This window comes from Cervus elaphus, chromosome 26 (assembly GCF_910594005.1).
Source record: "Cervus elaphus chromosome 26, mCerEla1.1, whole genome shotgun sequence".
In the NCBI taxonomy this organism is placed as follows: domain Eukaryota; kingdom Metazoa; phylum Chordata; class Mammalia; order Artiodactyla; family Cervidae; genus Cervus; species Cervus elaphus.
In genome coordinates this window covers 31008585-31032071 of record NC_057840.1, presented here as the reverse complement: position 1 = coordinate 31032071, position 23487 = coordinate 31008585, and the positions used below count along the sequence as shown (strand labels likewise).

The 23487-nt window shown below is 44.3% G+C and overlaps 1 protein-coding gene across 2 annotated transcripts in view; it reads right to left on the bottom strand.

The window, feature by feature from the left end:
• Positions 1 to 22108, bottom strand: part of LOC122684220 (sterile alpha motif domain-containing protein 5) — a 981181-nt gene extending 959073 nt beyond the window's left edge. Inside the window, exon 1 of one of the 2 annotated variants that reach the window (XM_043888228.1) lies at positions 21177 to 22108. In XM_043888228.1, coding sequence (XP_043744163.1) covers positions 21177 to 21641 — 465 coding nt within the window. In that variant the 5' untranslated portion in view covers positions 21642 to 22108. The remainder of the gene's footprint in view (positions 1 to 21176) is intronic. The other variant, XM_043888222.1, reaches the window with a different exon arrangement.
• Positions 22109 to 23487: the final 1379 nt, after the last annotated feature.

Sequence of the window (23487 nt, the reverse complement as noted above, 5' to 3'; positions counted from 1 at the left end):
TTAGAGTTCTTTCTGTATTCTAGTTAGTCAGTTCATCAGTTCAGTCGCTCAGTTGTGCCCAACTCTCTGCAAGCCCATGGTCTGTAGCACGCCAGGCCTCCCTGTCCATCACCAACCCCCAGGGCTTGCTCAAACTCATTTCCATCTAGTTGGTGATGCCATCCAACCATCCAACCATCTCATCCTCTGTCATCCCGTTCTCCTCCTGCCCTCAATCTTTCCCAGCATCAGGGTCTTTTCCAATGAGTCAGTTCTTCGCATCAGGTGGCTAAAGTATTGGAGCTTCAGCTTCAGCATCAGTCCTTTAATCCTACAAGTACTTTGCAAATTCTTTCTCTCAGTCTCTGGCTTAAACTTTTATTTCCTTAATATATTTTGAATACATTCTTTAACAAAATAATTTTTAATAAAGTTTATTTTAGAAAAGTTTCAGATTTATAGAAAAATCAAGAAGGTAGTATAAAGAGTTCCCATATAATCCCATACCCCTTTTCCCCTATGGTATTTTTTTTATAATAGCCATTTTTTAACTTTCAATCTGATAGTTACAGCATCCTGGTCATTCCTAGGTCTGGTTCTATTGACTGCTTTTTCTCTGCTAAGTCAATTTACTTTTCCACTCCTTTTGCATATCTATGAGTTTTGATTAAATGCAAAACACTATATGTAAAAGAGCAGCTGAGACCAAGGTAAATGAATTTACTTCTGGGAGGGGCACATCTCTTCTGTTATCAGGCTATTATTGTGAGTGGCTGTGTTAATCTGAGTACTGAAATGGATGTGTGTGTTTTGTTGTTGCTATAGTAACAAGGTACGGCAAGAACTATGAATTCCTCTAGCAGGAGATTTCAGCTACCTTATGTTTAGTGAGAGATCTGGAGTAACAGAGGTGTTTTTCCTAGTGTTCCGGTCCGCACCAATACATGGTGGGGTCAAAAGGAATTTTCTTTACTCTCCTGTTGCACATGTCTTTGACAGACCTTGTTCACCTAAGCTTCAGAGGTGAGGCTTTCTCAGCATCCCTTCCTTCTCTACCCATAAATGACAGCCAGTCTCTACCTTGCATCGCTGGAGGATCGCGGGTCCATGCCTGCTCCTCCCCAGCTATGGCAGACCCCTGGTTAGTATGAGTTCAGATCCTGGGCATAAATGGATTTCCCACCCCTCCCTTGGTTGTTGTTCAGTTGCTCAGTTGTGTCCAACTCTGCAACCCCGCGGATTGCAGCACACCAGGCTTCGCTGTCCTTCACTGTCTCTCAGAGTTTGCTCAAACTCATGTCCTTTGAGTCAGTGATGCCATTCAACCATCTCATCCTCTGTTGTCCCCTTCTCCTCCTGCCTTCAATATTGTACCTCCCTTGGTACAGATGGGCTTTATCCAGCATCAGTGCAGGGCTGGGACAGTATATTTTCTATACCTATCCAACTAATCTGTCAAAAAGAACCTGGATCCAAGTGTTTGGGCAGCTTTCTTGCCCATCCCCTGCCTGTGACACCTTTTGTATCCTATGATAAAAGTTCTGGGACACTGCTGGATTTTGTGCCTGTCTCCCATCACCTGCATGCCTGCATCACTGACAGGCTCTCTCTGGTTTTCTGCCCCACTCCTAATCTTTCTCATGAGTATTGAGTGAAGGCCTATGGAAAAGAGTGGCAAGCATATACAGACCCTCTTTGTGTCTGGGGTGTATTTGTGTTTGTGACCATTTAAAATTGTTGTGCTAGTCCATACTAGCTTTTTAAAATTTTCAAAAAATTTTGCTCGTTGTCTTAACATCAGCCTTGACGGCTGGTAAACGCAAAGACATTACTTTGCCAACAAAGGTCTGTCTAGTCAAAGCTATAACTTTTCCAGTAGTCATGTATGGATGTGAGAGTTGGGCTATAAAGAAAGCTGAGCACTGAAGAATTGATGCTTTTGAACTGTGGTGTTGGAGAAGACTCTTGAGAGTCTCTTGGACTGCAAGGAGATCCAACCAGTCCATCCTAAAGGAAATCAGTCCTGAATATTCATTGGAAAGACTGATGCTAAAGCTGAAACTCCAATACTTTGGCCACCTGATGCGAAGAACTGACTCATAGGAAAAGATCCTGATGCTGGGAAAGATTGAGGGCAGGAGGAGAAGGGGACAACAGAAGATGAGATGGTTGGATGGCATCACTAACTCCATGGACATGAGTTTGAGTAAACTCCTGGAGTTGGTGATGGGCAGTCCATGGGGTCGCAAAGAGTTGGACACGACTGAGCGACTGAAATGAAGTGAACTGACCATGATGTGTGTCTTCTCTCCTTGGAATTTAGATCACCTGGCTGCCTTTAGAACTCAGATCTCTGATGGGACAAACAATAGGCATCATATTGTACATTATGCATCTTTTTCTCATGGTTAAAGTGGGAGCAGTGTCTTCTTGTGGCTTTCTATACCTTAAATGAAAGTAGAACTATAGAGCTTAATATTATTTATCAAGTTATTGATCCTATAGGACATGAGAGTATAACCAAAGGCTTTCTCATTGTTTTGAAACTTTCCTTCTTCCCAACAAAATTAAGCCTCATATTCAGTATGTGAGTCTTTTTTTCAGACTGAAATGATCTGAAGGTTTCCTAGGCATATTCCAATTAAGACACACATAGTGTTCACAGATGTAATGTGGGCTGAGCTTTACTGGAACTCAACAATATGTCAACTAGTTCTTCAGAACAAGATAGTTTATTTCCCCAAGTTTGTAACTGCTACTCAATTTTAAATATCCTTAATTTTACTGCAAAATAAGACCATTAAAATAGATGAACCTAAGCAAACGGGGTACTTATTATGAATGAATAAATATATTTTTTCAACAAACAAATCAAGACAGGTGCGACTGAAAAAAAGTATCCTTGAAAGTAATTTTTGTAAACAGTGCTGCAGTGAATACTGGTGTGCACATATCCTTTGGGGCTATTTATAATAACGAAGACATGGAAGCAATATCAATGTCCATTGACAAAAGAATGGATAAAGATGTTGTACACACACACACACACATACACAGACAATGGAATATTACTCAGCCATAAAGAAGAATGAAACAATGCCATTTGCAGCAACAAGGATGAGATTATCACTTCAGCAACCTAGAGATTATCATATTAAACGGAGTAAGTCAGAGAAAGACAAATACTGTATGATATCACTGATACGTGGAATCTGTTTTTAAATGACACAAATAAAATTACTTACAAAACAGAAACAGACTCACAGATATCAAAAACAAACATATGGGCTTCCCTGGTGGCTCAGATGGTAAAAGAATCCTCCTGCAATACAGGAGACATGGCTTCCATCGATGGGTTGGGAAGATCCCTTGGAGGAGGAAATGGCAACCACTCCAGTGTTCTTGCCTGGAGAATCCCATGGACAGAGAAACCTGGTGGGTTACAGTCCACGGGATCACAAAGAGCCAGACCCGACTGAGCACAAAGTTACCAAAAGTGACACACAGCAGGATAGCAGGAAGAATAAATCAGGAGCTTGGGAAGAACACACACCAACTGCTCTACAGAAGATAGATAACCAACAAGGGCCCACTGCACGGGGAACTCTACTCAGCACTGTGTGATAACTATATGAGAAAAGAATCTAAAAAAAATGAATATATGTGTATGTATAACAATCACTGCTGTACTTCTGAAACTAACACATTGTAAGTCAAACATACTCCAATAAATTAAATTTTTTTAATTTAAAAATAAAAATCTTTTAAAAAGTAACTTGGTGGGAGACAATGCTTATTACAACAGTAGTGCTATGTACATGATCAAAATATTAATAAATCATTTCTCCCTAGAATGTCCATTTCTAAGAAAATCAGTTTTGTCTTGTTACAGCCACATTTTTTGTTTGTTTGTTTTTATTTGATTGTTTGGGATTTGGAACTAAAATAGGACTACCCACTAACTAAATGGCAACCTACTCCAGTGTTCTTGCCTGGAAAATTCCATAGACAGAGGAGACTGGTTTGGGGTTGCAAAGAGTCTGACACGACGGTGTGACTGAGCACACACTAACTTGTTTACTAAAATGACTTCCAATTGTTTCAGAACCCCATCTCAAACACCAAAAATGCCACTACAGATGTTCAAAACCTGTGCTGGAGGCTACAAAGCGACTCAGAAGAAATATTCCGAGAAAGAAAACAATCACTTGATTAAACGTCTGCTTCCCATACTATTCTACACTTTTTCTAAAGGAAGAAAAGCCCTGGATCTTAAGAAGTTATCTTAAACTAAAATTGGGCTTCCCTGGTGGCTCAGTGGTTAAAGAATCTGCCTGCCAACATGGGAGACATGGGTTGGGTCCCTGATCAGAGAAGATGCCACACACCACGAGCAACTTAAGTCTGTTGGACCGAAACTACAGAGTCACATGCCCCACAGCCTCCACAATAAGAGGGGGAGCATGCTGAGTCGTGTCCAACTCTTTGCGACCCTAAGGACAGGTTCCTCTGTCTATGGCATTATCCAGGCAAGAATACTGGAGCAGGTTGCTATTTCCTCCTCCAGAGCATCTTCCCAACCCGGGGACTGAACCCAAGTCTCTTGCATCTCCAGCATTGGCAGGCGGATTCTTTACCTCTACGCCACCTGGGAAGTCCCACAACAACAGAAGCCACCGCAAGGAGAAGCCCAGCACCACAAAGAAGAGTAGCCCCGCTCACCACAACTAGGGAAAGTTCGAGAAGCAACAAAGACCCAGCACAGCCAAACATAAATAAAATTTAAAATAAAATAAAATCACAAGTTATGTATATAGCAAAGACGGTAATACAGTAAAAACTGGGACTCCCCTGGCTGAGACTCTGTGCTCCCAATGCAGGGGACCCAGGTTTGATCCCTGATTAGGGAACTAAATCCCACATGCCACAGCTAAAGATCCCATGTGCCACAACCAAGATTAAAGAGCTCAGCTGCATGCAGCAACTAAGATCTGGCACAGCCAAAAAAAAAAAAAATATTATTAAAAATACAGTAAAAACTCTTGAAAATCAGAACCAAAAAGAACTAGTATTTGCTGTGCAGAGTAAGTTCGACAGTAACATACACAGTTAATGATGACTGATTGCTTCATCAGTGGATTAACACTGATGAAGATTAACACTCAAGATTAACAGGGACTTTTGTCACCAAACTGATGTGATTTAATTTCTATATGACTCTCTTTCCAGTCTCCTTTTGCCAATCAGTATCTGTAATGCATGTTGAAGGAATGAAGGCATTCTCTTTGTCTTATCAAGCATAAAATATGGATTCATTCTATCATGAGCCTGTGGAATTTACACTAATTAGCAAGCTATTAAACTTTTAAAATAAAGTGAAAATCTCTAGGACATATCCACTCCCTACCCCACAACTAGTCCTCATCTTCCTCACCTATAAAACAGGGATAGCACAAATAACATCGTCACTCACAGAGACCTGTGATGAGGACAAAGTGAAAGACTGTGATAAAGCACTCTTAAATAATATAGACTGTTATCACGATTATTATCCTGCATGAAGGAGGTAGTTTAGTGAAGAAGTCCCCTCCTGATATGAAGAGGAAAATCAGACATATCCATAATTAATTCATATAAGGTCAAATCATGAATGTATATGTGTTCAGTGGCTAGTCATATCCAACTCCTTTTTGCAACCCTATGGACTGTAGCCTGCAGGCTTCTCTGTCCATGGGATTTTCCAGGCAAGAATATTGGAGTGGGTTGCAATTTCCTCCTCCAGAGGATCTTCCCAACCCAGGGATCAAACCCAACTCCCTTGCCTATGTCCTCTGCCTTGGAAGGTGGATTTTTTACACTTGAGCCACCTGGAAAGCCCTTGAGTCAAGAATACGTCTAAATTTCACAATGAGTGAATCCAAGCACAATGAAAGTGGTCATATTACAGGGTGAGCTCGATGCTCTAGGAAGCTCTTGCTTTTTCAGTTTGCCTGCCTTCAAAAGAACACCTCTCCTACTTTTCCTACAAATCACTTGTAACATAATTCAGCATGTGCATCCCAAAACAGCAATCTTGGGGGTGATAAAGAAGATCCTGCTTCCTGTCAGGGAGTAGGACTAATATGACTCAGCAGGTCAAGCGTGTCACTGCACAATGCTTTAATACACGATTAGAAGATTCAATTCACCACTATTTTCAAGGTGAGTGTATCAATATAAGGAGCCATATTAACAGAGATAAACACATGGCCCAAACTGCTCTGACAAGAAGTGGCAGTAAAAACTTTTATTTAAAATGACATGGCAATAAAACCCAAAGTTAATGTCACCAACCTAACTCCCAACTCTCCACCACCTCTCTGTAATGAAGTAGGTCTCAAAAGAATGAATTACTTTGCATACCCTCTGGCTCCACTCTAATCTATAATGGATGCAATATGCACATCCTGAATTATCCTTCTACTGCGCAAGCCTAAGCAAGCCGGAGATACAGAGGGTGTGTGGGACCCCAGACAGGAACTAATCCCATCTTTTCTTTAGATGCTTTACAAATGACGGTGACTAGAGCACTGACTTTGGATGCAATTAAAACTCATCGAATTATCTTTTTTTTTTTCTTTCACATTTAAGTAGAGCCACTTTTCATCTTAACTGGATCCTGTAGTTAGCAAGTCCTAAGAATTACTCAGGGGCTTCCCAGGTGGCTCAGCTGTAAAGAATCCATCTGCCAATGCAGGAGACACAGGAGACACAGGTTCGATCCCTGGGCTGGGCAGATTCCCTGGAGGAGGGCATGGCAACCCACTCCCGTACTCTTGCCTGGGAAATCACAAGGACAGTGAAGCCTGGTGGGCTACAGTCCATAGGGTTGCAAAGAGTCAGATTCAACTGACTGGCTGAACACACACACACACACACAAATTACTCAACTTTTTTAATGTAAAATATTTCCCCTTCATAAAGACCATCTACCACTTTATTACTTTCTGGCCATGAAAATATGGCCAATACTTAAAGCAGTACTACTTTTGTCAATCAAGAGTTTCCCAAGGAGAGCGTCCTAATCCAGCAGTGTTTCATTCTGCGTTGACACACGGCTACTTTAAAGTGCCTATATCTTTACTGCATGATTGATGGCCAGCTTGGGAAGCATTGGGTGCATCCATTTCTACAAACTAAGCTGAATGCAGCAACTGAGGTAGCTGTTTCATCTAGAAACATACCATTCCTGTATCTCATCTTTAATATTTGCTTCAATGGCCTTTTAAAATAAGTCATTCTATTTGACCTTTCAACAACTGTTTAATTGTCAATCAAGGATTTGCTCCAATAATATTTCTTACAGAGTTCTCCCACTTCATCTTTATTACAAGTGGACTGTTGTTTCTATGCAAAGCCAAACATTCAAATTAAAATGAATGCCACTTCAATTTCTTTTATAAGGGTTTTCTATTTAACATGGCATCTGGCAAGCAGCCCCATCTGTATTTTCCATTAAAAGGTGTGGGGTGGGGTGGGAGCAGGAAGGGCGAAGACTAATTGATCAGGGAGTACAAGGTATGTGGGGGAAGTGGAAGAGTGGGAGGATGGAGGAGAAGAATATAATTCTAGAATCTGGGAGCAATTTCCTGAACTGCACATGGTGCGGGGCGGTGGGGGGGTGGGGAGCCCATGTTGGCTGTGAAAACAGTAAAATCAATAAAGATTCAAGTTAACTCCTCACCCCCCTCAGAGTCTCTGCCCTCTGGTTCAAAGACAAAAATGTCTCCACAAACCAGAAAACTAAATCATTACTCACAACTCCGTGTCAATTGCCTTTTGAGTAGGAAGAGTGTGGCGCTGGCCCCAGCTCACTGCGGTCACTGTCTCTCCTGCCTGTCTACACAGAAACGACAACTTCCAAAAGCTCCTGCAGAAGTCAGCTGTAATAATATCATGACAACAACTGTCGCAGTGGTTACCACACTGAAGGTAAACGTCAAACATCACCGTGAAAGGAAAGAGACGTAGCATAAAAGACTGTGACAATAATCCGGGCGTGAGATCACAAAATTCCTCCTCTCACACAGGTTGCTTCTAAAGACATCACTTAAGGATGGTTTCATGTCAGGAAATGCATCACAGCGTTAGGCCCAAGAAGAAAAAGACTCAACCATTTTTAAGTTGCAAAAAAAGACATTTGCTAGAATCAAATGTCCATTCCTAATAAAAAATGCCTACAAAATTACTAAAACCAAAATGCTCTTCAACATCACAAAGGATATCTTAAGCTGAGAGCCAAGGGCAGAATACTAACAAAATCCTTGCAGCATGTCTGTCCATTAAAATTTGGAATAAGACAAAAACACCTACTTAGCATTATTATTTAGCATTGCCATATAAACTCTAGCCAATGCAATAAGACCAGAACAGACGAATAAAAGCTATAATTCCTGTGAAGTAGGTGATAAAATTTTGTCTATATCAGATTACATAAAACATTAGAATTTTATCTTATATCATATCCCTAAATAAATTTCAGATGAATTAGAGAGTTTGATGTAAACCTGAAACCAAAAAAATTGATTGGAGATATAGGTAAATATTAACTGATTTTTAACAGAGAAGGAATTTAAGGATAAACTAATTACAAATACTATAAGGATATTATCATAAAATATTATAAGGATAAAAGTAATCATGAAAATAGAGATTGATTATATTTCTTCATTCATAAAAAGAGGAAAACATAAAAAGCAAATGGTAAATTGGGCAAAATATTTTCAACTGTTATACCAGACAAATAAAGTATACATGTTATAGATATTTTAAAAACTCTTTGAAATTATGAAAAGAACAACTAGCCTCAACAGAATCACAAGGACATAAACTAATAATTTAAGATAAGTCTTCATATTAAGAATAACCTCATAATCATACGGTTTTGTATTATACCACAAACATTAGCCAGATGTTTTGAGGAATTACTATCCGTCAGTTACTCTCTGAGGCGTTTCTCATATATTGTCTCTGTATTCAACACTCTTTAAGAAGTGGGTGATAGTTTACCCATTTTAAGATGGAACAACTCACTTTTAGAAAGATTAAATAATTTGTCCAAGTAAATGGTAAAAAAAAAAAAAAGACTTTAAGTTCAATTCTAAATCTGTATCCCCTATATTCCTTCAGTCTGAAAGAAACAACTAAAATTATTGATAAGGTAGAATACATAAGAGTTTAAAAATTTTGGACATCCAAAAATAAATCATAAAATTCTAAGCTAAACCAACACTCTGAAAAACCTCTGCAACCTTTATGCAACAATGATTATTTTCCTTAATATAGAAAGAATTCTTGCAAAGCAACTGGAAATGGTTTAACCAACAAAAAAAAAAGAGGCAAACACCATTAAAAAGCAGTACATAATTATAAATATAAAAGCCACAAATACAAAACTATGTTGATTGGTAATCTAAGAAATATCACTCAAAGAATGATGAAATACTACTTCTCAAACATGACATTTTCAAATTACAAAGAAATTAAAATAATCAATAATAACATGGGTAAGGCTTCAACCCAATAAGAAAATGACTGAATTAATTATGGTGTTAAACTAAGATAGAATATGTCTTAGTATTAAAATCATTTTTCAAATGATATCTGCTAACACAAGAATAGCCTTACCCTTATTCTTATCCAATACCAGATTTGTGCATGTGTACAAGACAGAAATTCTAATTCAAGGATGATTTTTAAAGAAATACACTATGAGGGTTAGAAACTGTACAGACCATTTTAAATTTCTTCTCAATCTGTTTCAGTGTTCTCCAAATTTTCTCAATTCAGTGTATTCACTTTTCAATCAGAAATGTTTTAAAAATTGTATTAGAAACATAATGATTTATGCACTATCATAAGAACACTTTAAATCTGTATAGTTCTTTTAGAATTTACAAAGTAACCTTATAAATATTATCCCATGTAATTCACACTACAGTCTTTTGAGATATATACTGCCACCATTTAACAAAATAAATAACTTTTCTTAAACTGAAAAGATCATATTTCTTTATGTCTTCCAAGGACAGGGCAGAGAGAGGGGCAGGCAAAGAAAGGCCCTTAAAAGAAAATGAAACTCTGAATTATGAGCATGCCCTATAGAAACTCTAAACAATGTCAGTGATACAACATTTCTCCCTGAAAAAATCTTTTGCTGGCCTAACTTCTAGCTGTCACAGTTATTGTCAAGTGATAATGGTATTACGTTCCCTTCAAACTAGCATCTTTTATTGCCTGTCGTTTTATAAGCATTGTGTTCCACATGGGAGTTAATTCAGAGAACTCCTGGTTATATGACTGGTACCAACCCACAAACTTGGTTGTAAGAGTCCTTTTCTAAAATAAGTTGGTAAAAGTGGTCATGTCTCTCCCATGATACTACATGAATAAGTCAAACAAAAAACTGAAAGTAAACAATGATAGCACCATGATTTGTTCAGAAACAAACAAGACTTGAATTAGTTCAATTCTATTATTCTCACGTGACCACTTAAAGAGTTTTCACTTGTGTTGAAAAGTCAAAACAGGGAAACAGTACAAACTGGTACAGACTACAAGGGGGTAGTATGTTAAATTGGTTAAGTGCAAATTCTATTTCATAGATGGAATGGTTTTACTACATTTGAATTCTTGAAAACTGAAATGCATTCCTTATTTTGTTAACTCTTTAAAACGAAAAAAAAATCAAGAAAATAAATACTGTGTATTATTCTCTGACTTTTGCTTAAAATAATCTTGTCAAATAGAGGTAGAATGCTGAAAAAATACAGGTGTCCAATCAACAGGTTCATCTTTAGTCTCGTTATAAAGTTATGCTCTAGGAAAAATACCTTAAAATCGGAATATCTGTTCATTAGGATTTTGGTAAAGAATACACACGAATTGTTTTCCTTGTCTTTTGAGCATGTTCCAAATGTGGTAGATCTTATTTTGTTAGTATTTATAACTTTATGGAAACATAATAGGAAGGTTTTAAGAGCTCATCAGACCATTTATTTCAATTAGAAGCGGTAATGAAATCTGTTTAAACTATTAGATATCACTTAGTCTCTATGTAAGACAGATTGTATACTTAATGCCTTTTGGCATGATCCACAATTCCTTGTCCTTAATACTTTTCATATTGATGGAAAACAAGGATTCTCTTCCTACTTCACCCAGACCTCCTCAAGCCCAAAGCAGCAGTTTGCTCTGAAATAACATTTTTCATAAACCTGAGAAAATAACTGTTATAAACCTTTAGTTCATGTGCTGGCAGTAGCAGTAATAAGCCTTAGTTACAAGCCAAGGATTCAATGCTGTTTCTAGCTCTACACAGACTACGACCTTGAAAAGTGGTAACTATCATGGTCCTGGATGTACCTGCCCTCACCATGGGCAACGTTCTTCCAAATGCCTTTCCTTTCCAAAAAATAACACACTGGTCCACTATACTCATGACATCACGCTGCTTGAACCTAGTGGGCTAGATGTGGCAACTACTCTAGATGTACTATAAGACTTCTGCATGTCAGAAAGTGGGAAATCCAACAAAAATCCAGGGGCTTTCTATCTCAGTGCAACTCTCAGGGGTCCAGTGGTGTGGGTTATTCTGAGACATCCTATCTAAAGTAAGGATGAGCTGTTGCATCTGGCTGCTCTGACAATCAAAGAAGGGGCACAGTGCCCCTTTGGATTCTGGGGAAAACCTATGCCCCTTCTGGATGTGTTGCTCCAGCCCTTTTACCAAAAGACCCCCCAAATCTGCTAGTTTTGAGTGGGGCCCAGACCAAGGGATTCCCTGGGAGCTCAAACGGTAAAGAATCTGCCGGCAATGCAGAAGACTCGGGTTCGATCCTTGATTGGGAAGATCCCCTGGAGAAGGGAATGGCTATCCACTCCAGTATTCTTGGTGGGAAATTCCATGGACAGGGGAGCCTGGTGGGCTACAGTCCACGAGGTCGTAAAGAGTCAAACACAACTTAGCGACAGACACTTGCACTTTCAGGGCAAGGGGAGGTGGGCACCAGGTCCAGGCTGCCATGCAGACAGCTTAGGCATCTGGGCACGTGCTCCAGCAGTGCCTGTCTTCTCACTGGCAGGGAGAGATGCGCTGTTTGGAGGTGCTTTGGGGAAACCTGTAGGTAAATCAGTGCAGACCTTTAGGATCTTCGAACAAGACTCTACTGAACCTTAGTTTTGAACATCTAGCCTCCAGAACTGGCAGAGAATAAATTCCTACTGTTTCACACATCCAGTTTGTGGGAGTTTATGATCACAGTCCTAAGAAACGGATAGAAATTTTGTTCTAATGAGTTCAAGGGTATCAGCTCATCTAATCACTTTAAGGACTACAGCCCACCAAGCTCCTCTGTCCATGCGATTATCCCAAGCAAGAATACTGGAGTGGGTTGCCATTTCCTCCTCCAAGTGGATCTTCCTGACCCAGGGTTTGACTCCACATGTCTTAAATTTCCTGCATTGACAGGCAGATTCTTTGCCACTAGTACCACCTGTACAAGGACCAATCACCTTAAGAGTCACCACTATTACTACTTTTTAGAGAGGGGCTTCCCAGTTAGTTCAGCTGCTAAAGAATCCTCCTGCAATGCAGGAGACACTGGTTCAATTCCTAGGTCAGGAAGATCCCCTGGAGAAGGGATAGGCTACCCACTCCAGTATTCTTGAGCTTCCCTGGTGGCTCAGAAAGAACCTACCTGCTAATGCAGGAGACGCAAGAGACTCAGGTTGGATTCCTGCACTGGGAAGATCCCCCAGAGGAGAGCACAGAATCCCACTCCAGTATTCTTGCCTGGAGAATCCCATGGACAGAGGAGCCTGGCAGGTCAGTCCATGTGGTCACCAAGAATCAGACAAGACTGGGTGACTAGGCACACAGCAGAGAGAGGAGCCAAAGATGACCTTGCATGGGGCAGAGCTGGGATGTGAACTCTGTAGTCTGGTTCTGAGCCTGTGCTCTTAACCACTGGACCATCATGTCAACAGAGGAGTAACAGGCACCCACAGCCTCTCTCACCTAGGTGACCTCCATGGGCTGCCATCACCATAGAAACCATGTCCTCTTAGTTTGGGAGCTCGGTTCTCTAACTAGGCTCTCAGCGCCCTGCTGTTGAGGGCAGGCTGAGTATCCAAAGGGTAGGTGACTGCCCAGTGTTTGACCTGAAGGCTCCCTGCAATGCCCATGAATATCCAGTATTTCCTGGTAAGGGATTGATTTTGTTAATGGCAGACTGCCCAGACTGGCGCAACCCTGAGGGTGATCCCTTTCTCCAATTTTGCACCTTGGCACCCTACCTGCCTTACCCTGATCCTGGCCCTGCTGCCAATATCTTCTTTACAAATGACCTGCCAGAATAGCACTTTAAGTCCTCGTTCTTCTTTGATACTACTTAATGAAGAAACACAACATCTGAAATAAACACAAGCATAAAATTCTCCAATTCTCGCTAACTTTTGGAAGTAATATTCAGCTTTTACATGGTGCATCCATTCCATGTCGGGTGGATGCTCCACATCAAGGTCCATTAAAGAGGAAGCAGGAGGATGTCTGCCTAGCTCTCTGCTGTAAAGCCAAGGTCTTGGCACATGGCATTTGATTAACGTTCATCAAGTAGGATGGATGGATTGACGGATGCATGGATGGATGGATGGCCGAAGGTCCATGGATGCTGAAAACCCATAGAAATTAAACTATGAGGAGCATGATGAAATGGACAACCCCATCAGCACACAAGCTCCTGTCTCCTTTCTCTCTCTTTTATCCACAGTATTCTTCTCAGGGAATAAAAACAAACAAACAAAAAAACCTAGAAGGATCTTCTCTTGCCCAGATTGAGGATACTGATGATATTGATTTGATTAGAAAAAACTGAAATTTGCCAACCTCCAGTCTGTCCAAAGGAACTTCATAAAGGCAGAAATTCTTGGGAGAAGGGATATTTATTGTCATTTCAGCTTCTGCCAGGACCCAAGGCACAACTCCAAAGGATACAGGCCTATCTGTGCCAACCTCTCTCTTTCTAAATATTTCTTCTATATCCTTTACCCTGGTGCCAGACACAGAAGCCCTCATGCTCCCTGTCTCTCCAAACAGCTCCATCCCAAGCCATCTCTTCCAGACACCTGTGAATAGCCCTATTACCATGAAAGTCTGAGGCGTGAATGAAGTTTAACATTCCTATAGTATTATTAGGTAAGGTTATACTAACTCAAACAGTTCTAGTTGGTAGCTTGTGGCAAGGAAGTATTTTCCAGTGAAATCCATATACCTGCTCCATCCATGATCTACCCTAGAGCTCCCCTTCCGCTTTCCCAAGTCTGCTAGAAAACAAGATACTTTCACAGTCCCCCACCATCCACATTTCATGGCAAGTAGATGCGGGGACGATGGAAACATTGACAGACTTTATTTTCTTGGGCTGCAAAATCACTGCAGATGGTGACTGAAGCCATGAAATTAAAAGACACTTGCTCCCTGGAAGAAAAGCTATAACCAACCTAGACAGCATATTAAAAAGGAGAAACATTACTTTGCCGGCAAAAGTCCATCTAGTCAAAGCTATGGTTTTTCGAGTAGTCATGGATGGAAGTGAGAGTTGGACCATAAAGAAAGCTGAGCACTGAAGAACTGATGCTTTTGAACTGTGGTGGTGGTGAAGACTCTTGAGAGTTCCTTAGACTGCAAGGAGATCCAACCAGTCAATCCTAAAGGAAATCAGTTCTGAATATTCATTGGAAGGACTGATGCTGAAACTAAAACGCCAATAATTTGGCCACCTGATACAAAGAACTAACTCATTGGAAAAGACCCTGATGCTGGGATAGATTGATGGCAGGAGGAGAAAGGGACAATGAGATGGTTGGATGGCATCACTGACTGGATGGACATGAGTTTGAGCAAGCTCCAGGAATTGTTGATGGACAGGGAAGCGTGGCGTGCTGCAGTCCATGGGGTCACAAAAAATCAGACACGACTGAGCAACTGAACTGAACTGAACCACCCACATCCACCATAACCCCCATGCACAAGCATAAACTTACACAACACAACATCATACATAGCCTATAACCTGCAACCTGCAGCACAAATATATGAATAGTGAGTGTGGTTTCTATTCATGTTTACTTATATAAATCCTTTTAGCATTGTTCTATAATATTTCTATTCAGGCAAAGGTGCTTCCCTTGTGCCTCAGTAGTAAAGAATCTGCCTGCAATGCAGGAGACCCAGGTTCGATCCCTGGGTCGGGAAGATCCCCTGGAGGAGGGCATGGAAACTCACTCCCGTTTTCAGAAGAGCCTGGCAGGCTGTAGTCCACGGGGTCACGAAGAGTCGAACACAACTGAAGTGACTAAGCAGAAGCAACAGCCTAAACACCAGATTCAAAATACCTAATGTTTATCTATGTTTGCCAAAAATCTGTACTCTCTCCATCTCCCCCACTGGCATCATGTGGGCAGAGAGAGAAAGGAAGACACTTCAATGTCACTGCAACAAAGTTCCCAGTCTCCTCAACCACCCCTCTGTCATGGAGAAATTATCTCCTCCCCCTTTCCTCCCAGTTCTCTGGACACAATTCCCTCCACTTCCTTGATCTCTTGGGTCATCTCCCTTCTCCCATTCCATCACAGGCTCCCTCTCCCCGATGTTCTCCCACCAACATTTAACACATGCTATAGCTTCTCTAATTCTTGAAAAAAATACAAATCCACAAAACTCCTCGCTTGACCCAAATTCCCCCTTCTTCCTCCAGATGTAGCTTCAGTTCTATCTCCTCAGTCTGACTTCGTTAAAAAGTTGTCTGCAGTACATCCAGACAATGGAATATGACTCAGCACTAAAAAGAAATGAGCTATCAAGCCATGAAAAGACCCAGAGGAATCATAAATGCCTATCGCTAATAAGTGAAAGAAACCAATCTGAAATGGCTACAGAACTCTTAACTATGTGATGTTCTGGAAAAGGCAAAACTATGGAGATGGCAAAAAAAAAATCATTTGTCCCCAGGGGTTGGGAAAGAGAGGGATGAATAGGCAGAACACAAAGGATTTTTAGGGCAGTGAATATACTCTGCTTGATACCATAATGATGGCTGTATGTCATTCAGTATACATTCGTCCAAAGCCACAGAATGCACACCATCAACAGTGACCCCTAATGTAAAATCTGAACTTTGGATGATTACAAGGTACTGATGTCAGTTTATCAATCCTAATAAATGTACCACTTCTGGTGGGGGATGCGGATAAGAGAGGCAACCATGCTTGTGTAGGGGCAGGGGTATATAGGAAATCTCTGTACCATTCTCTCAGTTTTGCTGTGAACTTAAAACTGCTCTTCTAGAGACTTCCAGGATGGTCCAGTGGTTAAGACCTCACCTTCTAATTCAGAGCATATGAGTTTGCTCCCTGATCAGGGAGCTAAGATTCCACATGCCTCATGGCCAGAAAAACCAAAACATAAAACAGAGTCAATATTGCAACCAGTTCAATAAAGACTTTAAAAACGGCCCACATACAAGAATCTTATTTTAAAAACTTAAAAAAAAAAACAAACTGCTCTTTAAAAAAATTAAGTCTTTAAAAAGAAAAAGTTGTTTGTGCTCCCACTTTTACATCCTCTCATTGGTCCATCACTTTAACCTGCTATTTCAGAGGTCCCTGCTGGTATGGCTGCTACTTCCCACGGATACATTTAGTTCTTATCCTGCTTGATCCCACTCTGACCTCCTGACCAGTCCCTCCTCCCTGAAGCATCACTGCTTCTGATGACTCACCCTTTCACCTCCCTCCAAGGTTCTTTGTCCTCTGCCCATCTCTCAAATCCTGGTGTTCCCCGGGGTTCTGTCCGGGTCCCTTCTCTCTTCCCCCTCTACAGCTCACTCATACTTGTGGTTTCAACACAGGCACAACTCCCAAATCTGTATCTTTTGCCCCAGCATCTTTTCTCTGCTCCATAGCCATATTTCTAACTGTTAACTAGATAAATATGTACAAATATGCCTCCGGCATTGGACACTCAGTGTGTTTAAACCCAAAGGCAACATCTTTGTTTCCAAACTTGCTTTTCTTCTGGGTTCCCTACTCAGGAGAGGGTATCGCAACCCTAGACTGGAACTCTACCTGTCATCTCAACCTCCCTCCCCTCTCACCCTTGACATTCAAACGGCCATCCAATCCTGGCAACTCTACGTCTCACTTACCTCCACGGTGCTTCCTGCTGTCGCCAAGCAGTCCAGGCTGTAGCACGTGTCTCCTGACACTGTAACCTCATCCTAATCCTTTGGTCCATCTCTGGTCAGGATCCATCAATAGCTCCCCTCTTGAGATATGGTCCAAGTCCATTCAGGACCAGCCCCGCCTGTCTCCACCTCCTGCCACTTCCTCCAAGCACTCTGGGCTCCAGCCAGACTGAATCCCTCTACATCCCCTCTGCCCTGCTGGATGGTGCCATCCCCTCGCTTTCTGGCCCTTGCGCACACCATTCTCTCTGCCTAGAACACTTGTTCCCTTTAGGTCCCTCCTCTCCTTCAGGCTAGCCCCTGCATCCTTCAGTTCTCAGACTAAAGACCAGTTCTAGAAAGCCTGTCATGGTCCCGCCTCCCCACAGACCAGATTGGAAGCACCTGGCCGTGGCTCATGTGCCTCCCATGAAAGCAGTCAGCACACCTTATCATCGTTGTTCATTCGATTCTGTCTTCCCCACCAGATCCCAAGTTCCTTGAGGGCAGGGCTGGTGCATTCTGCCTATCTCAGTAACCTGGAGCCTGGCAGAGCCTCCGCAGAGAGAAGCTTGGTAAAGTAATGAGAAAGGGCTTCCCTGGTGGCTCAGATGGTAAAGCGTCTGCCCGCAATGAGGGAGACCTGGGTTTGATCCCTGGGTTGGGAAGATTCCCTGAAAAAGGAAATGGCAACCCACCCCAGTATTCTTGCCTGGAAAATCCCATGGACAGAGGAGCCTGGCGGGCTACAGTCCATGCGGTCGCAAAGAGTTGGACATGACTGAGCAACTTCACTTCCTTTCATTCTTACACAAAGCTTTACTTAATCCTTACTTTGTGAAAATATGTCCTCATTTCATGAAGGTAGAAAATCACCACAGTCAGAGAAGCTAAGGACAGGGCAAAGGAGGGAGTCCTTCAATGGTTTTAGATTTTAAGCAGCGCTCTTTCCAAGTTCCTGGTTTTCCAAAGCTAGACTGCCTTTGCAAAACAAAGAGAAACTTACTTTTCTTACATTTTAACTGACCTAAAAAAGGAAATTGACAACTGTTGCTAAGATGTAATGAACACAACAGTGTCGCAGAGTTCCTGGTAACATTAACTGTTGTTGAGGCAAATACCACAATCCTATACAGTCCTTTCAAGTAATTCTTGGGGAAATTCTGCAACTTACTTCCTTCTGTAAGGGCTCACTCTTCCTGCCTTGATCACCCTTGGTAAAATCTGCTTTCAAACCATCTAATAATCTCACCACAGTACAAAAAAATTACAAGGATCAGCCATGCAGAGACTATAAAGGACAGGTGAGGCCTCTCTAATAAGCAGAATTCCAAATGCACATAATAAATATTATATTTTCTGATTATGACAGAGCCAAGGAATCTGAAGAAATTAAAAATTGGATCACATTTTAAAAAGGAGTCCTAAACCTGCAAAGAAACAAGCTGCATCTGAAAACATCTTAAATAAACTAAAATCCAAAACTGAAAGAGATAATGGACACATAAGCAACAAATTCAGAATGACCAACATAATCTGGCACTATACACGTGCATGCTCAGTTTGGACTATACTAAGTATATTTTGCTTTCTAAGTATAATTATTTATAATTTAGTGTATGTTTTTCTTGTAAAAAATATATAAAGTTAATAGAATTTTTTTAGAATTAAATTTGTCAGCCACAATTTTCTGGTCCCCAGTTGGGAGCATCAGTGGAGGAGGTACAAAAACATTCTGGCCCCATTTTATTCTTCAATTTGAGAAAGAGAATTACATATGCATAGAAAGTGAAAGAGGGTACATTTTTATTATCAAACATTATTGTTATTGGGTTTATATATAAGTTGACCAAAATTATTATTTACATGGAAAGCAAATTGTACTACAATGTAAGCTGAAATTTTCTTCAATAAATTGCTCTTACTCAAATGTATTACCGTATCATACACTGATTTAGGCAGGAATGCACAGACCAAAGCCGATGCCAGGACACTCATGCCCTTAGAATCCTCCTCCACTGATTCTTTTTAGCTTCTAAGTTTGATAGTCTGTCTTTTTCAGCATCAGAATCAAAATGTGCTACTTCCTGCACATCAACCTCGCCTGCAGCCCAGCGTCTCCCCTGTCCTCCCAGCCTAGCACCCAGCTCTCCCGAAGCATAGGCAAGACCGATGGACATGAACCTGTTCTTGGCATCCCTGTCCGGCCAGGACCTGCCCTGCGCTCTCACCATGCGCCCAGGGGCTCACACTCTCTCAGCCCAAGCTGGGCTCACTTCCTGGGCTGTTATCACAGAAGTCCAAGCGGCCTGAACTCCTCTGACCCTCTGTCTCCAAGAATGAGTGTTTATAACACACGGACAGTCAAAGTCACTATGTATACACAGTGTGGATCTCTAACTCTATATGCCTGAGAAAACTGCATCCTCCTCTTCATTGTACTCTTTGGGGCACACATCAGAAACACAGAGTGGGTAACTGGAATACATGTTTAACTGGAGGCAACCTGTCCTCCAGACTTGCCCTCTTTACCCTCTTTACATACTTCTTATAAAACAAGTGTACTCTTAATCAGATTATCTGAACTGCCTAACAAGACAACATATGGATAATATTAAACCTTCTATTCCCCTCTACCCTACATACTGTTGTCTACTTTTTACAGAGTTTTCTTTGAAACTTCCCTGAATGCAGACATTATGGTCTTCAGACGATAAAGCAATGCACGCGCCCCAAACAAGCACGCAACGTGTGGATTATCCGCCTGGCCCTGTTCGCACGCGGTGTTCACTCCTCGCCAGCAGCAGCAGCCCCTCCATCATTTCCCCCGGGCTTCTCTCTGTCCTGACTTTCCCGCTGAGGCGCTCCTTTTCCTGCAGTAACCCCGAGCAGGCTTGAGGATTCCCTGTCCTGTCTACTTCCTCCTTTCAAGTCAGGACCCCTCTACCTGGAAGGCTGCAGAAGCCTAAACTGAACAGTCTCAGCTGGAGGCCGAGCTCTTTCTGCGAGACTTTCTGCGGTGAATCATTAAACGCCCAAAGCCACAGTTCAGCCTTCCTCACACAGCGGCTGCCACAACTTCCCTGCTTCTTTCCAGGCTCCTTCCCCAGGGAATTCCTCACTGGTGACGGAAAATCTCACTTCCTTGGGTTGTGCCCTCCTTTCCCACATTGGAATCCACTGAGAAGTCCGTTGCACCTGCTTCATCTCATCTGAATTAATAATCAACCAAACTGGTCGTGACCCAGCACAGAACGGAGCAGCGCGCCTTCAGTGGTCCCAGGACCTCCAACGTCCTGGGCACCCACTACCTCCCTCTGCCTAAGTTGAAGGAACTTATCCCAAGTGGACCGACTTGGCTTTCTGTTAACTTTCCCCCTTCACTGTTCAGGTCAGCCATTCACGTTCCAAATGTGCAGCAGTGCTGGGATTCGACTGAATGGAATCGAGAGCAACAGGGCATCAATTCTTACTCTTTGATGAAAAGAGTTGGCCAGTTTCCCTTGGCAGCTTCTCGAAAAGGCAAGGAGAAAAACGAGAAAAAAGAAAGGTCGAGAACCACGTGGGGTGTAACCATTCTTCTGGTACCCCTAGACCCAAAACTACACCGAGGCTATTAAGAACTGCCCGGGGCCCCCACGGGGGAGCACCGAGCGTCCAGTTGCTGACCGAGACTACGCGGGGGACTTGGTCCTAGCGGAGAATTATTAACACCTGGGTGAGAGGTCCTGTCTTAACACCAGGAAGGAGGGAATAAAAGAGCGAAGACAGAAAGAGCACAGAAAAGGATCCCAAACACCCGAAGCATCCTCGTCTCGCGTCGTCTCCCGGAATGGGCTGCCCCAAGCCGGAGCCGAGCGGCTGGGCGGGTCCCTCCGGCGGGTCCCTCCCGCCCCGCGCCCCGCGCCCCGCGCCGTCCGGGCGGCGGCTCCTTACCTTGCGGGAGTACGGGGGCTTGCTCAAGTGAATACCGTCGCGGACGAGCTTATCCCGGATCATGATCTTCAGCTTCAGTTTCGGGTAGCTCACCAGCTCCCTGCCGCGAGGGGCGGTCGTCTGGCCGCGGGGGTCCCCGCGGGGGCCCTGGCTCGGGCCGCCGCAAGACTCCCCCCGGCGGCGGGTGGGGATGGCGAGCGGGGACGGCCCGGGTGGCGCGGGCGGCGGCTGCGGCTCCAGCGTGAAATAGAGGCCGGCGGCGGCGGCGTCCTGCTCGCGCAGCCGGCGCACGGCCTCCAGGATGCGGCGACGGTGCGCGGGCGCCAGCACCCCGATGGCGTCCAGGTCCGGGTCCCCGATCTGCTTGCACACCTCCAGGTCATCGTAGCCGTTATCCACGAAGGACTCGGCGTACTGCGGGAGCTGCAGCGCTTTCAGCCACTCGTAAACTATGTTGGTGCACATGGTGGCACCGGAACCCCGCCGGCAAACAGCGTCCCCGCGCCCGAGCGGCACCAGTTCTGAGAACTTTTAATCCTCTTCCTCCAAATGGGAAAAAGAAATCTCGGTAAAGTTTTCCTTTTAAAGAGAAGGACAGGGCGGGGGACAGAAAGCCATCAGAAGCCTGAGAAGGGAGTAGCGGCAAAGCAGCAAAGTGAATTCCCCAAGCAACCCAGAGCTTGCAGGCACTGGCGGCTGGGCGAGCCGCTCCACGCAGCCCCTGGATTCGCCGCCGCCGCCGCCGCGGGGAGGGGCGCACGGCGGGCGCGCGAGGGGGCGGAGGCGGGCGGGGCCCGGGCACACCCCTCGGACCCGCGCGAGGTCAGCGGTGCCCGACTCCGCCCCGGCCCTTCCTCAGCCGGGACGGTCCCCCGGCTGTGCCCCGCATCTCAATCCCTGGCCGCCGCCGTGGGCGTCTGAATGCGCGCCCCGCGTTGGAGAGGAACCTCCTCCGCGCAGACGCGCGGCCGCCCAGGAGCGCCTGGTCTCCGCGAGTGCGAGTCACGGTTGTCCTCCTAGCGGGAAAAGGGGTGGGCTTCCAAACTGCCGGGCTCCAGCGGCCGCCTTGGGTGGCTTTTTACGTGTCTTTTTAATCCGTTTTCTCTAGCCCGTGGAAATCTCTGCGCTCACTTCTTCCCGAGCCTCTCTGACTCCAGCCTGCGCGCTCGCGGGCCGCCCAAGGGCGAGGCTGTGAGGTCAAGTTTCCCCTCTCGTTTCCCGATCCGTGTTGGATTCCCCCTTTCGTCCGAGCCCGCGCGCAGGCCGGAGCCCGGCGGTCCGGCTTCTCAGGTGGACCGCCGCTCAGCGCCAGGAGCAGCGGCGCTTTGGCTCGGCGGGTGGGCGCGACGCGGGGACCGCCCGTTTCCAGCCGGCGCTGCGCTCGGCCCCTCCTCGCGCCGGGCGGCGGAAGAGGCTGGTGCTTCTGCCTGGCTCGCGCTTCCTAGACCCCGGGGTCCGCGAAAGTTTGGGTTGGGTTGTGCTTTCCCTCGGCTGGCGCATGCCTTGCGGTCCCTCACCGGGTCCTCTCACCCTCGTGTCCACTACGCTTTCCTTCTGATCCCACCGCCACCACCCAGCATCCTGCCCGGCCTCCCCGAGTGGCTCTGACCTCCAAGGACGACACTTCGATGTGTTCAGTCCTGGAGCCTGGGGAGCAGAGCGCACGCCTCCCGCCCCGGGATCGCATGGACATCGATACACCACCACCCAGCTCGCGTTAGAGGAGACGCGCGGACCTCCGCCCGCCACACTTTCTCTCTTGGGAAGAACGAAATCTACCGAGTTGTCTCTTTCGTGATCAATACCTGAACAGGCCTAACCCGAGGAGCAGGTTGAACAGCCCTAGTACCTCGCCCGAGTTTTCTTGAGTGTCTTGACCTCTTGGGCTCGGGAAATTTGGGTCTAGGTACTCGGTGGGCAGGGTCACTGTCTCCTCTCTTTTCGGGGATGGGCGATTCAGCTTCGCACCTGAGCCATTTCAGGACCTGAACTGGACTTTTCTCCAGGAGTCTCCATGGGGGCGTGCCAGCCACAAGCCCCGACCCTGGGGGTGGACCACGACGATTTCAGTGACGTTTCCAGACCTGCACATTTGGTCTTTAGGGCGGGGAGAGGGTCCGCTTTACATAAATCAGAAGAGCTTAACCCCTTTGGGGATATAGACCCCTTAAAGAATCAAATAGCTTTTGCCCTTTAAGGCGGGAAACTAACGCACCTAATTACACCCAAAATATTCCCTATAGTTGGGGGCGAAGGAAAGAGGATGACCCGGGTTCCCAAGCCTCGGGAATAGCATATTAAGAACAGTTGC